This window comes from Coregonus lavaretus (assembly GCF_964263955.1).
Source record: "Coregonus lavaretus genome assembly, chromosome: 22".
NCBI lineage: Eukaryota > Metazoa > Chordata > Actinopteri > Salmoniformes > Salmonidae > Coregonus > Coregonus lavaretus.
Genome location: NC_140009.1, coordinates 10,571,929 through 10,587,681, shown reverse-complemented (window position 1 = coordinate 10,587,681; position 15,753 = coordinate 10,571,929). Strand labels below are relative to the sequence as shown.

The 15,753-nt window shown below is 42.3% G+C and overlaps 1 protein-coding gene across 1 annotated transcript in view; it reads right to left on the bottom strand.

The window, feature by feature from the left end:
• Positions 1 to 8,675: 8,675 nt before the first annotated feature.
• Positions 8,676 to 15,753, bottom strand: part of LOC311150251 (NUAK family SNF1-like kinase 1) — a 48,190-nt gene continuing 41,112 nt past the window's right edge. Inside the window, exons 5-7 of the mRNA XM_084187629.1 lie at positions 10,336 to 10,455; positions 10,063 to 10,195; positions 8,676 to 9,944 (exon numbers count right to left, since the gene is read on the bottom strand). Coding sequence (XP_084043755.1) covers positions 8,689 to 9,944; positions 10,063 to 10,195; positions 10,336 to 10,455 — 1,509 coding nt within the window. The 3' untranslated portion in view covers positions 8,676 to 8,688. The remainder of the gene's footprint in view (positions 9,945 to 10,062; positions 10,196 to 10,335; positions 10,456 to 15,753) is intronic.

The following is a 15,753-nucleotide window of genomic DNA, read 5'->3' as shown; positions in this document are numbered from 1 at the left end:
TGCTGCCACCACCATGCTTCACCGTAGGGATTGTGGCAGGTTTCCTCCAGACGTGACGCTTGGCATTCAGGCCAAAATAGTTAAATCTTGGTTTCATCAGACCAGAGAATCTTGTTTCTCATGGTGTGAGAGTCCTTTAGGTGCCTTTTGGCAAACTCCAAGCGGGCTGTCATGTACCTTTTACTGAGGAGTGGCTTCCATCTGGCCACTCTACCATAAAGGCCTGATTGAAGGAGTGCTGCAGAGATGGTTGTCCTTCTGGAAGGTTCTACCATCTCCACAGAGGAACTCTGGAGCTCTGTAAGAGTGACCATCGGGTTCTTGGTCACCTCCCTGACCATTGCCATTCTCCCCCGATTGCTCAGTTTTGCCGGGCGGCCAGCTCTAGGAAGAGTCTTGGTGGTTCCAAACTTCTTCCATTTAAGAATGAAGGAGGCCACTGTGTTCTTAGGGACCTTCAATGCTGCAGAAATGTTTTAGTACCCTTCCCTAGATCTGTGACTCGACACAATGCTGTCTCGGGGCTCTACAGACAATTCCTTCAACCACATGGCTTGGTTTTTGCTCTGATATGCACTGATAATTGTGGGACCTTATATAGACAGGTGTGTGCCTTTCCAAATCATGTCCAATCAATTGAATTTACCACAGGTGGACTCAAGTTGTAGAAACATTTCAAGGATGATCAATGGAAACAGGATGCACCTGAGCTCAATTTCGAAACTCATAGCAAATGGTCTGAATACTTATGTTAATAAGGTATTTCTGTTTTTCAGTTTTGATAAATGTTCATATATGTCGAAAAACCTGTTTTCGCTTAGTCGTTATGGGGTATTGTGTGTAGACTGATAAGGAAAAATACAAATGTAATCCATTTTAGAATAAGGTTGTAACGTAACAAAATGTGGAAAAAGTCAAGTGGTCTGAATACTTTCCGAATGCCCTTTAGGTACGCACCCACGCACACATGCACACACACACACACACATTTGCTTTTTTGTCTTTGTGGCAATACAAACATGATTTAAGTTTCTTTATGAAATTTGACTGTGATAGCTTGTTGTGTTCTGAATACAAAGACTTATAATACTTCATGATTTATTTACAGTACCAGTCAAAAGTTTGGACACGCCTACTCATTCAAGGGTTTTTCTTTATTTTTACTATTTTCTACATTGTAGAATAATAGTGAAGACATCAAAACTATGAAATAACACATATGGAATCATGTATTAACCAAAAAAGTGTTAAACAAATCAAATTATATTTTATATTTGAGATTCTTCAAAGTGGCCACCCTTTGCCTTGATGACAGCTTTGCACACTCTTGGCATTCTCTTAACCAGCTTCATGAGGTAGTCACCTGGAATGCATTTCAATTAACAGGTGTGCCTTGTTAAAAGTTAATTTGTGGAATTTAATGCATTTGAGCCAATCAGTTGTGTTGTGACATGGTAGGGGTGGTATACAGAAGATAGCCCTATTTGGTAAAAGACCAAGTCCATATTATGGCAATAACAGCTCAAATAAGCAAAGAGAAATGACAGTTCATCATTACTTTAAGACATGAAGGTCAGGCAATACGGAACATTTCAAGAACTTTGAAAGTTTCTTGAAGTGCAGTCGCAAAAACCATCAAGCGCAATGATGAAACTGGCTCTCATGAGGACCGCCACAGGAAAGGAAGACCAAGAGTTACCTCTGCTGCAGAGGATACGTTCATTAGACTTAACTGCACCTGAGATTGCAGTCCAAATAAATGCTTCACAGAGTTTAAGTAACAGACACATCTCAAAATCAACTGTTCAGAGGAGACTGCGTGACTCAGGCCTTCATGGTCGAATTGCTGCAAAGAAGAAGAAGAAGAGACTTGCTCGGTCAAAGAAACAAAAGCAATGGATATTAGACCGGTGGAAATCTGTCCTTTGGTCTGATGAGTCCAAATTTGAGATGTTTGGTTCCAACTGCCGTGTCTTTGTGAGACGCAGAGTAGGTAAACGGATGATCTCTGCATGTGTGGTTCCCACCGTGAAGCATGGAGGAGGAGGTGTGATGGTGTGGGGTTGCTTTGCTGGTGACACTGTCTGTGATTTATTTCGAATTCAAGGCACACTTAACCAGCATTCTGCAGCGAAACGCCATCCCATCTGGTTTGCGCTTAGTGGGACTATCCTTTGTTTTTCAACAGGACAATTACCCAACACACCTCCAGGCTGTGTAAGGGATATTTGACCAAGAAGGAGAGTGATGAAGTGCTGCATCAGATGACCTGGCCTCCACAATCACCCGACCTAAACCCAATTGAGATGGTTTGGGATGAGTTGGACCGCAGAGTGAAGGAAAAGCAGCCAACAAGTGCTGAGCATATGTGGGAACTCCTTCAAGACTGGTGGAAAAGCATTCCAGGTGAAGCTGGTTGAGAGAATGCCAAGAGTGTGCAAAGCTGTCATCAAGGCAAAGGGTGGCTACTTCGAAGAATCTAAAACGTAAAATATATTTGGATTTGTTTAACATTTTTGGGGTTACTACATGATTCCATATGTGTTATTTCATAGTTTTGATGTCTTCGCTATTATTCTACAATGTAGAAAATAGTAAAAATAAAGAAAAACCCTTGAATGAGTAGGTGTGTCCAAACTTTTGACTGGTACTGTACTTTAGAAAATCTACAAAATATTTTCTGAGAGTGAAAAAGAGGCAAGCATGACATAGAACACAGGAGAGGCATAGCTTAGGAGGCCACACATAGGACCAAACGCCAGGGCTCAGCACTGGCCATAGAGGATAGCCTGTCGGCCAACCGGAGGGCTTTAAAGGCTAACCTTTACCCCTATACAAACTTTGTGATATTCCTCTCTGATCTGAGGTAATTTATTCATTTATTGTTAACTAATTTAACTAATTTATTATTACTTATTATTACTGTTATTACTCATTAATAAATAACTAATGTATTATTACAGATAAACAGTGGCTGAACTTATGACATGAACATACTGGGGCAAAAACATACATACTGGGGAAAATAACCCAATATGTGTTTGTGTGTTATCCTCTCCATTCACAAATACTCAAAGAAATGTATTTAACATTAGCTAGCATTAGCAATGGCATATAGTATGTCTGTGTCTTTAGCGTATTTAGCTAAAGTCTCCTTAGCATCTAAAGATAACAGGGTAATATTTTGACTGACAGGAGGCCCGGCCCCATGCACAACTTATTCTGTCTAGACTCAAAAAGACAGGTCTTTGTTTATGGCACATGATTGCCTTATAACACCTAATCATATTATTGAGATCATAAGCGGCTTACTGACAAGTGATCTAACCAAAACGACACTACCTACCGTGGCCAATGTCATGTCCATGGTATGGTAGGTCTGACCAAGCCCATTCCCGTTGTGTTGTTTGAGTGGTAGTGTTTCAGTGGCCTACTGGAGTTTGTGATCTGTGTCAGTGGTATCAGATTGACACGTGTTGTTACTTGGCACGTTCTGTTACATATTACTTGGGCTGTTAGTCTTTATCACATTTGTGTGAAAGGCATTTAGCTGATGCTCATACCTTAAACACCTATGAAAAATAGACAAACGGATTGACTGATTAATAAACTAAAAGGATAAGATCGTGTGACATTCCAGTCGCAGAGCAACACAAACAGAGTCAGGCTTCCACAATTATGATCTCCTCAGGCCTAGAAACCCACATCTACCTCACACCATGGTTGCCAGATTGTGTTACGAAACCCATCACTAGCCTACTGATAACCCATAACTAGCCTACTGATTTTGCTGCGCTCCTTATGTCTATGGGTCTTAGCTGTAGATAACGGGTCTGGAACCTGACTCGTTATGTCTAGGGGTCTTAGGTCTAGTTAACTGGTCTGGTACCTGACTCGTTATGTCTAGGGGTCTTAGGTCTAGTTAACTGGTCTATAACTTGAATTAATGTGTGCGTTTATGTGAGAAATCAGCGTAGGCGCCTAGGTGTTGAATGTACAGGTGCCCAGGGAGACAGCAACTTCAGGGCCAGCTCCGTCTTGATCTCTTAGTCGGCCAGTCCAAGCAGAGTATTTTTTGTTCAGATGGTGACGAAAATAAACCTACAAAACAGAAAACTACAAACAGGCATGTCCCAAACTAAAGACTCAAAACCAAACAAAAAGGTCTCATGGCCACCAAACAAAACCTGCATTCTTACAGCTTACCAGCTGGGACACTGACTGACCATCACCCTAATTGGCTACACATGACATGCTTATCAACCAGGCTCAGCAATTGGACAAGGTTGCTGCTGCCCCCTGGGGGAATGGAGTGTGGAAGTGTATCCTGGATAGTGTATTTGTCTGTGTCCTAACACTAACCTAACAGTAGCACATCAGTCCAAAACAATGATCTGACCTCAAGACTTTGCAATCATTGAAGATGAAACAGTTTAAACTATTTACCCTGACTCCATACACTGTCAAAGTTGCCAGTTTTAGGACTTTGGTCAGAAACTGTGAAATGGTGCAAAATCTGGCATTTGTCACTCAGCTTGAAAAGCCAGTTCAGACATGAATAGGCCTGCCCCTGGAAATTAGACAATCTCTTTATGTTCCTGTGTATATTCCTGAATTATTAACGTTTTTTCATTGCCTAATTTCTCAAATTAAGCAGTTTGAATCATTTTTCATGTTTGGAAAGGACAAACTGTAGCTATGCTTCTAAGTTTTGTTTTGGGGCCAAAGGTTTTCCACAATAATGAGGTGTATTGGAAATATGGCCCTGGAGACTGGAACATTGAAGGACCATTGCGTAGTTAGAGTTCCGTGGTCGATGACTGTTGATGCCACTTCTCACTGTAGCTGTCAGCTGAACATTAACTCAACATTTTAAAGGGGGATGTTACGTAACGTTATGGCTCTGTCCTGGTGTGAAGTCAAGAGCTGTTTTGAAAGGTTGTCAACAACAACCTACAACCCTGGACTCTATCCTTCATTAAACATGTCAGTTGACAGAGTAGACTTCCACTCACAAACACTGAAAGCTGAGGTTGAGTTATGTATTCACGTTGGACACGCAACTCAAACTCAGCTTGCAGTGTTTGTGAGTGGAAGTCTACTCCGTCAACTGACATCCCCTAACATGTCACTGATGTGTTTAATGAAGGATGTTGGTGTTCTGTTTAATCAAAAAATTGTCCAGTGTACCTGCATCACACATAATGTGTTTCCTCACAGTATCACCCAAAGAGAGGGGTCAGAGAAAGCTATACAACACAACTCTGAAAACAAAACTGGTGCTTAGATTGACAGTTGAAACAATGCGCATGCAAAAAAAGATGGCAATGAAAGTGGTTTGTACACACCCACGCATTTGCACATACACACATACACACATACACACATACACACATACACAAGGAACCCATAAAGGACCACACACACCCCAGCCATGAGCTGTTCTCTCCCTTACCGTCGGGCAGAGGGTATCGGAGCATGAGGTCTGATACCAACAGGCTCAGAGACAGTTTCTATCTACAAACCATCAGACTGCTGAACACTTGAACTGGACTGACCACCAGCTCTGATTCTCCACCCCTTGCACACACCCACACAGACGTACACACACACAGACACACACATTCATGCTTCACACACATCACAACTGCTCCTACCAGACTCTTGTTATACTGCTCAATTTAAACACTTGCCCCCCATTCCCCCCTTTCCCAATACACGTGTAACTATTGGACAATAAATTGTACCTTCCTGTATTACACTTATGCAAAAATATTTAATCTATTCTACTGAGCCATTTCTTTTATGTTCGTATTCTTATATTTTATTATTTCTAATTGTGTTGCATTGTCGTGAAGGAACCTGCAAGTAAGCATTTCATTGGATGATGTATACCATGCTTATCCTATACATACGATTAATAAAAAACTTGAAACTGGATACACACACACTGAATCTAATCCCACTGTGTGTTTTCACCTCCACTGTCAGACAGTAGGCCTATGGTGCAGCTGCTGTTGTGATGTAGCAATCACACGGCCTCCTCATCTCCCTGAACTGGCCTTATTATAGGACTGAGAAAACCTTATAATGTCCCACAGTCCTTCTGTGAGGGCCACACCGAGAGAGAAACAATCTATACTCCCATTCTCTCTTTCCATCACCATCAATTCATTCTTTGCTCTCTTTGTCGGTCAAAGAGCACTTTGAGTGTATAGTATCGAGCATTTCCAGGGACTGAACATTGTTGGTGAGGTATTGTGTTTGTGTGTGTGTTTGTGTGTGTGTGTTTCCGGTAAGGGAATGTATTAATATTGAATATCATTCCCATAACTCTTCAATTTTTCCTTCCCTCTCTTCACCCTCCCCCGATTTATGTATCAAGTAGATAAACACACTGCTCCAAAGTTAATGGAAAAGATTCTTGAAGATGATACTAACTAAAGAGTGGGACAAATTACTCTCACTGCATACAATCCATTATTCAGATGTTCTGTGTTGCTTAGCTGAATGTTATTCTTACCACCGTATTTGGGTAAATGTTAGTTTAGTGTTGCCTGAGCCTTGACATCATTAAGTCTCCCTGAAAAGAATAGGATCAGCCATTTAAGCAACACCATCCTTTTCTGATGAGGATAAAAAACACTTTAGAATCAACCTGAGATTACAGTGGCTAGAGCGGCTGCCTTTGGGTCAGTCCTGCTGACGGCATGAGGTGGCATGGTGAAAGTTTGGCCTGACTATGACCTAGATTCGTCCCATAGAGGGGATTGTGGTATGGACTGCATTTGCAACAGAGTGGCAAGGCATCAGTCATTTTGTGTTTGTGACTCCAGTCGGTAGAGTGCACTACTTCAGATGTTTTCTAATCATAGTAAATGAACAGAACATGGAAATGTACTTTAGAGTAAATATGTCTTTGTGTAGAGGGACAGAATGGGGTCTCTGCTATCGATCAAAAACAACCACTACTGGCACATTATAAACACAACGCTCTGTTCTCCCTAATGTTCCCCTACTTCTGGTCAACCCAGGGAAAATGCCTCTCGACTGCAGCGAACAGAGAAGAAGTGTTGTCTAAAAATGGCTGTTCTGTTCAGTATTAGATAGGCGCTTTATAATATATTGTATTTTAAAAAGCTCCTATTTTTGTCTCCAGAATATGCTTGTTTAATCTGTCATCTCCACAGGCTCACCATGTTTTCTCACCATCTTATTTTTAGACCTCCAGACGTCTGTGTGAAAGTGCAAGGAACACAAATCAGTCAAGTTAATACCTCAAACATTTCCTGCAATTTATGATAAGAAATGAATGTGTGTTTTGGTCATTGCACATTCTGGATGAAGTGAGACAGCAGAAAGCATTAGGCCTATTTCCAGAAAAAAGTATTCATTTTCATCATTCCATTTATTATTTTTTTCTTTCACAGTACCAAAACAGATGAACCAATGCAAAACCAATGCAATAATACTTGATGTAACTACCTTCTTGCCTCCCAGTCAAATGTTAATCACATACCCTTACACTTTTCCAGCGTACAGATCCCAGATTTAAAATCCTCAAGGCTCATCTCCCAGTCTGTTTGACCATAAGATCACATTCCATGGTAAGATAACATGACATCACCCATAGTCTCTTGTGACTTCAGAGATAATAAATATAGATATATATGAAGGCACGTGCTGTCGGTAAAATCAGATGAAACATTTGTAATAACAGTAATATTACATGTCTTGTGGCACAGATATAACAAATCCACATTTACGCCATTTGGTTGCCCCAGTCAAAGCCATTCACTGTATAGACATTCAGCAAATGTTTTTAATCTAAAGTGATTTAGAATGAACACATAATATCAGTATATTCTACAGTATATTTGGCCCATGCAGGAATCAAACCCTCAAGTCTGGTGCTGCAAACAGCATGCTTGAATTAACATAACAATTTTAACTATGTCTTATAATTGCACATTAGCTTCGTGTCCACAGGAGTCCATAGACATTTAATTTATTTTTATTTTACCCTTATTTTACCAGGTAAGTTGACTGAGAACACATTCTCTGGGGAACAACAACCTGGGGAATAGTTACAGGGGAGAGAAGGGGGGATGATTGATCCAACTGGAAGCAGGGGATGATTAGGTGGCCGTGATGGTATGAGGGCCAGATTGGGAATGCCATGTGGTCTCCTGTACAGTGCATAGGAGTCCTTAAAGTCAGTGATGGCTTCATTCACAGTTAAAGAATCCAAGGTTTTTAAAATCCCATCACTAGGACAGCAGTCTCAATTCATTCCAATCAGTAACTGATCTTGATGAAATGCACAATTTGTTGATTACTTTCCTTCAACGTACGATCACTGTAGGTTGTATGACTAGGTGCTTCCGACGACTTCTTTATCGTTACTTGTCATTTGGTTAAAAAAGACAAAGTCAGTCAGTAATTCGGGCCTATCAGACAGCACCAGTAACTAATATTACAAGCGTCCAGTCATATCTTGGGCTTATCATATTGTGGACGTGTTCCTTTGCCCAGGCGTTGCTGACGCATGCCAGATCTTACAACGCCTGGAAAGGTATTTTATGTACCAGCTAACCACATCATATGTTATAGCAATCTGGTTCCCGATGGCATAGTTGATGACGTGGCACGCAACCATTGGTTGAGCAGGGGAACGCAACCTTTATCTTATCTTAGCATCTCCCGTCTCTCCTCCAATGACATCTCATCTTCCTCCTCTCTGCCCCGCCCCCGTCCTCTTCCTAATCCAATCCCGTCTGCTGCCCCTGCTACCGGGTCCTCAAGTTCCTCCTCTGAGCTGCAGGCACTGCGTTGGGCGCCCCGGGAGAAGATCCTGCGACGTGATTGGGCGCTGAGGTCCAGCAGATCGAAAGAATCGGAGGAGAGGAGGCTGTCCTCGCTCACCACGCTGGGGGGCCTACTGCCCCCGGAGGCCTGGTGGAGCTGCTGCAGGGCCTCAGGGAAATGAGCCAGAGCTGAGGATAAGGAGGGATGAAGGGTGTCAGGGAGGTCCAGGCTGCGTGAGAACTTGCCGTTGCGCTTTAGGATGCCTTTCCTCCTCCGCACTGCTTCCGTCCGCATCGTTGGACTGTCCTCTGAGCTGGGGGGGCGGGAGTGGGGCTCGTAAGAGCAGCACATATCTCCATCAACCCCTCTAACTCCTACTCCTGTGCCCGCTCCAGACATCCCTCTCTCTGGGGATGAGCAGTACCCTGACTCCCCCCCATACAGGTTCTTTAGGATCCCCTTTTTGGGCATCTTGGAGGAGGAATGGGAGAACGTAGAGGGGGCAGGCAGGCTTGTGGACAGATCATCACTGTGTGAGTGTGTGTGAGAGTGAGTGTGTGTGTGAGCTCTGTGGGGCTGGGGAGGCAGGTTGCATGGCTGGGAGGATGAGGAGTTCTCCCCCATCACCCTAGGAGGGGGCAGGAAGGCTGAATCAAAGCTCCGCTGGGGTTTCAGAATCCCCTTTGGTTTCTTCCTCTCGACCTGGCCTATGGAGGAAGAGGAAATGGAGGCGGCAGTGGTGGTGTTGATGGCAGTTATAGTGCAAACTGGACTACATGCTCCCAGTGCACTCTGGGGGATAGCATTCTCCTTACGCGACTTCCTTAAACTTGACCTCTCCCCCCTCGACCTCCTCCCTCCCCCGCGATCACCCTTCAGGGGGAAGCTGAAGTAGAACGGATGAGGGTGAGGAGAAGGGTCAGAGTTCGGGCAACTGGTTGCCGTGGCAACCCGGTTCTGCCAGTCGATGTAGCGGGCGAGCAGCGGGGAGGGGCAGTCCTGGTGGGGGGATGAGGGGCAGTCACACACACTGTCCTCGTAGCCCCAGTTGACCCACCAGTGCTTGGCTATGTCCTCCACCGTGGCCCTCTCCTCTACACGCACTGTCAGTAGCCAGTCAATCAGGGCACAGGCATCTGTGTGCAGGGTACAGACACAGACAGGGCGTCAGTACAAACACCAGGGTTTACAGGACAGTCATGGACTAACAGGTTTACAGTTCATTGTGAGGCTGCAGGTGATGTGTAGGCTTACCTGAGGGAGGGATTGGTCTGCTGTACCGTCCCTGGCTGATCTGCTCTGTGAGCACTCTGTAGCTGGTCCCGTCAAACGGCATACTGCCGTACACCAACGCATACAGCAAGACTCCCATGGCCCAGCAATCCACCTGACACACACACGCCCAGGAGGAACACAGGGAAACATTGTAAGTAAGAGGGTGTGTGTGTGTGTGTGTGTGTGTGTGTGTGTGTGTGTGTGTGTGTGTGTGTGTGTGTGTGTGTGTGTGTGTGTGTGTTGTCCTCTCACCTCTGGGCCGTGATAGGGCAGTCCCTTGACTATCTCTGGGGAGGCGTAGAGAGGACTCCCACAGTACGTCTGGAGCAAATTGTCCTTCTTAAAGTGGTTGGACAGGCCAAAGTCAGCCAGCTACACACAGAGAGAGAGGGAGAAAGAGAGAGAGAGAGAGAGAGAGAGAGAGAGAGAGAGAGAGAGAGAGAGAGAGAGAGAGAGAGAGAGAGAGAGAGAGAGAGAGAGAGAGAGAGAGAGAGGGGGGGATAGAGGGGGGGATAGAGGGGGGAGAGAGAGAGAGAGAGAGGGGGGGGGGTAGAGAGGGGGATAGAGAGGGGGGAGAGGATAGAGAGGGGGAGAGAGAGAGAGAGAGAGAGAGAGAGAGAGAGAGAGAGAGAGAGAGAGAGAGAGAGAGAGAGAGAGAGAGAGAGAGGCATTTTAGGTTAGCTATTGACCAAAGGAAATCTAATTTTCATATATATCTATAAAATAGTTTTTGACAGCTGAGCACCAGTGACTGAAGTGACATACAATATAGTGAATGTATCCTTAATGTCATGAGATAACATCAGGGACATGTTGTACTGTAGACCCCAGGCCAGACTGCTGTCAGCTGTTACGTGGAGTCAAGAAGCACACGTAATGATGATGTAATGGGCTAATTAGTCAGTGAGAAAGTAACACACACACGCACGTTACAAATTCCATCCCGGTGACTGTGCTTTCCCCATATTAACCTTGAGGTAGAACACAACAACCCACCACAACACTCCATTCAGTTATTTTAAAAGGGCCAGAAATAGATGTGCGGTCAGGTTTTGCCAACGCAAGGCAGATGATAGAGGAGAGGGCCAAGAACAGCATCCAACAAACACTAATGTATCAGGACCTCAGAAATGTGAGGGCCCAGGAATGCCAGACTGTAGCCTGAGGACCAAGGTCGTCATTGCTATCTGAGTGAATATTAACACGCACGTGCCCTAGTGGCACTGACAATAGAAAGACCTATTGCCTATCCTAGATCAAAATTACCCTTGACCTTACACACAATTATCTCCTCTGCACCTTCTGTTGTGTGTGTGTGTGTGTGCATACGCACGCGCGTGCGTGTACTGTACAGATGTAGGATCTTAATTTGACCAGTGTTGTCCCAGCAAAATAATCCTGCAGCAACAGGATTTGAACATTTAGTCCATAATGTTGCTTGATCAGTGGTTAGGCTATTAGCTGGCCAAAATTAGGCTACATGAAAAGTGCAATACTGTTAATATAACCGTGTGTTAGTGTTTGTTTTCAGTGAATTTTTTATGTCAATCATGAAGCTCATCTATTTTTTCCTGATCAACTTAAGATCCTACATCTTTGTATGTGTGTGTTTAAAAATATATTATAGTTCATTTATATCATAATTGGGGAAGTGTGTGTGCATTGTAAATTCTACCTGGCTCCAGCACCAGTCAGCTGGCCAGAGTTAAGCCTGCGTGCCATTCCTGCTCTCATTTCCTTCCTCTAGTTCTTAGAAGAGGCATTATTTTGCCCTGACACACACACACACACATACATACACACCGCCTCTCTCCATATCTCCTCTGCCCACACGTGCATGAGGATTAGCTGAACTATTATCAGAGGCTTGGAAGGTATGCAAGCTACCTACTGTCTCTCCCCTCATACGCCTATCACTACAGAGAAACTGGGTCAGTGGAAAACTATTATCAGTAATGTGTAAAATACTTAAGTAAAAATACTTTAAAGTGCTTTTGGGTATTTGTACTTTACTTTACTATTTATATATTTTTTACAACTTTTACTTCTACTCCACTACATTCCTAAAGAAAATAATGTACTTTTTACACCATATATTTTCCCTGACACCCAAAAGTACTCGTTATATTTTGAATGCTTAACAGGACAGGAAAATGGATAAATTCACACACTTATCTAAAGAACATCCATGGTCATCCCTACTGCCTCTGACGTGGCGGACTCACTAAACAAAAATGCTTCATTTGTAAATTATATCTGAGTGTTGCAGTGTGCCCTTGACTATCCGTAAATTTAAAAAACAAGAAAACTGCTGTTTGGATTGCCTAATAGAAGTAATTTGAAATTATTTATACTTTTACTTTTACTTTTGATACTTAAGTATATTTTTGCAATTACATTTACTTTTGATACTTAAGTATATTTAAAACCAAATACTTTTAGACTTTTACTCAAGTAGTATTTTACTGAGTGGCTCACTTTTACTTGAGTCATGTTCTATTGAGGTATCTTTTACTTTTACTCAAGTATGACAATTGGGTACTTTTTCCATCACTGACTATTATAGGTGCTTACAGTTTGTCAAAACAGTATCATAATAATATTAGGCCAACCAAAATCATCTACCAGGCAGGTACTATCTTTAGATGGAAAGAATTCTCTAAATATTTTACACGTTTTACAACCTGTTGTAACCAGGTTGTCATGCCATCAGCGGAGGGATAGAACATAACATCAAGGTGAAGCTACATTTCCAGAAATGCTCACTTTACCTACCCATAAAAGTATCTGGTTGGAATGGTGAAATTAAGTAAAGTCAATCAAAATGGTCAAAACTAATGCTAATGTTTTTACAAGAACAATTGTTCCCTGACTATGGAACACCGTTTGGGTCTTTGCGTGTCAAGAAAGATACACGTCAAATAACACTATTTGTCTCTTCAAATAACACTATTTGACACTTCAAATAACAATATGAAAATGATATGCAAATGTTGGCCAATTAAGTGATAATGGATATATTGGCACGGGTGTTGTTAGGCCCGAGACGAAGCAGAATTTGTTCATACCATTTCATCCTTCCACAAGATATAGTCCCGACACAAATCTAGGGTTACTACCAAGGCAGGCTGGTCGTTCGTTCTATCCGTTCGGTTGCCAGAGACGCGACCCAGTCGCTCAGTCTTTTTGTTCTGTATCTATGGACCCAGTCGTTCGTTCTAAATGTTCCATTGCCATACTGGCTGGCAACATTCTTATCCCTTGCTTGCTAGCTAGCCAACTACGGCTAATTTACAGTCACGTCAAATAGTGCAGCCAGAATAACAACAGTAGCTGCATTTGCATTTGTTTAAGGTGTTTTCTAGTTACATGTATTTGGATACGTCGATAACAATGAGCTAATGGGGCGCGATTTCGCGTGGCATAGAAAATGTGCTCACTCGTCAAGGACACTGTTGTTCAGAGGAGCTAGCCAACAACAAAGCTAACACTATCACTTCAAACTGAAGCAGGAAAGACTGCAAACTAGCTGTATTTCGTTTGACCTTTTTTCAATTGACATTTATTTGTATATATCCATAAAAATTATGCCAGCTGATTCATGATTTCGACTGGCTGAGAAACGCTGCCTGCCTGTCTGTCTCGTCCAGACTCCTGCCCCCTTCACATTCATTACTATGGGACAGCTGGAGATCGCATTTGAATATTGAAACAATGTTGCAAATGTCGGAGAGACAGACAGCAAGGTTTATACAAATCTCCGCTGTTGAAAATGAAATGTTAGTCTAAAAGAAATGTGAGATAATATCTAGATGTATATTTTAACCAATCAGCATTCAGGATTAGACCCACCTGTTGTATAATTAAGCAATAAGGCACGAGGAGGTGTGGTATATGGCCAATATACCAAGGCTAAGGGCTGTTCCTTGAACGACGCAACGCGGAGTGCCTGGATACAGCCCTTAGCCGTGGTATATTGGCCATATACCACAAACCCCTGAGGTGCCTTATTGCTATTATAAACTGGTTACCAACGTAATTAGAGCAGTACAAATAAATACTTTGTCATACCTGTGGTATACCACGGGCTCGAACCACCCAGTTTATAATGAGATTTGTAATCATGTAGTTCGAGCCGTGAATGCTGATTGGCTTATAGCCTCTGTCTCTTGCGCAAATGCACACACCTGTGCTCCGCTGGCCTCACTAGTCTAGAATAGCTTGCTGGACATTTTTTATTTTTTATTTCTTATACCAATAGACTATTTTGAAGAGGGACGCAAGCTCTTGTTTGCTGAATATTAAATACAGCAGCCAATAGAACTCAAGGGTAGTTTGAAAGAAGAGCGAACGCGCGATGGCGGTTGGCTATAGCAGTTATTTATTCAGACCCATAACCATTCAATCTTCATGAAGAGAAGTGAAAGCCTTCTGCATGTAATTCTAGTCCTATATTATTCAAGGATGTCATTAGAACGATGAAGATAAGGACAACAAAACGTATTTCATTTAACTATTGAAAGGGAGGAAGGAATGAAGCAAAGAGAGAGAAAGAGGACGTAGGCTAATAACATTAGGGGAAATATTATGAAAGTTACACTATACTGTATATACAAAAGCATGTGGACAGCCCTTCAAATTAGTGGATTCGGCTATTTCAGCCACACCCGTTGCTGACAGGTATATATATATATATATATATATATATATATATATATATATATATATATATATATATATATATATATAATTTTGTTGTTGTTGTCATTTTAGCAGGTATATAAAATTGAGCACACATCCATGCAATCTCCATAGACAAACATTGGCAGTAGAATGGTCTTACTGAAGAGGTGGCACCATCATAGGATGCCACCTTTCCAACAAGTCAGTTCGTAAAATTTCTGCCCTGCTAGATGTCCTGCTTAATATAATGTTTGTCATCATCGCAAATCAACTAACTACATTATACTTAAAAAACACTTCAACCAGTAAATTTGCTCTTTGGCTAGCTTTTCCTACAGCCTATATCAATGAGCGTTAGCTTAGCATTCTAGCTATCAACTGCTGCATCCAAAATAGTTATTTTGCAAAGATCACAACCAAATATAATCTTAACGACTGTTCAAGCAAGAATCAAAACATCCTTGTAAGCGTATGAGAACCCCCAAAAAGTTATGTTGTTTAGAAGTAATAAAAACGTTAATCTAGGTTATGTTGAATGGGCGCAGATGGCGATGGCTTTCTTACTGCAGACACGAGTCGCGCGCATATGTGCGTAACGTTAGTGTGTCGTATTGGAAAAGGCTCTATTGGTGTAGAACTGCCTATGCTTATCAGTGGTAATTCTCATTTGGTGCGTTTTTTACCTGTATGCTACATTGTTGTATTCAGTCATATAACTGCTTTTACTGTCCGGTCATTATAGTGTTCATGGCAATGCATAGATATTATGTTATTACTGTATCCTACCCGGTATATTCCTACAGTTTGCAGTATGTGGATGTACATTATATATAGCCTATTTTGACATTCCAGAGATGCGCTGTAGGCTATTTATTTATTTTTATTTTTATTATTTTCCATAGAACCACTTACCACGTTTACTGTCTATAAGATAAGTGTGGTGTGGTGAACCCTTAGATCAGTAATGAACCTGTCTGAAGATATCTT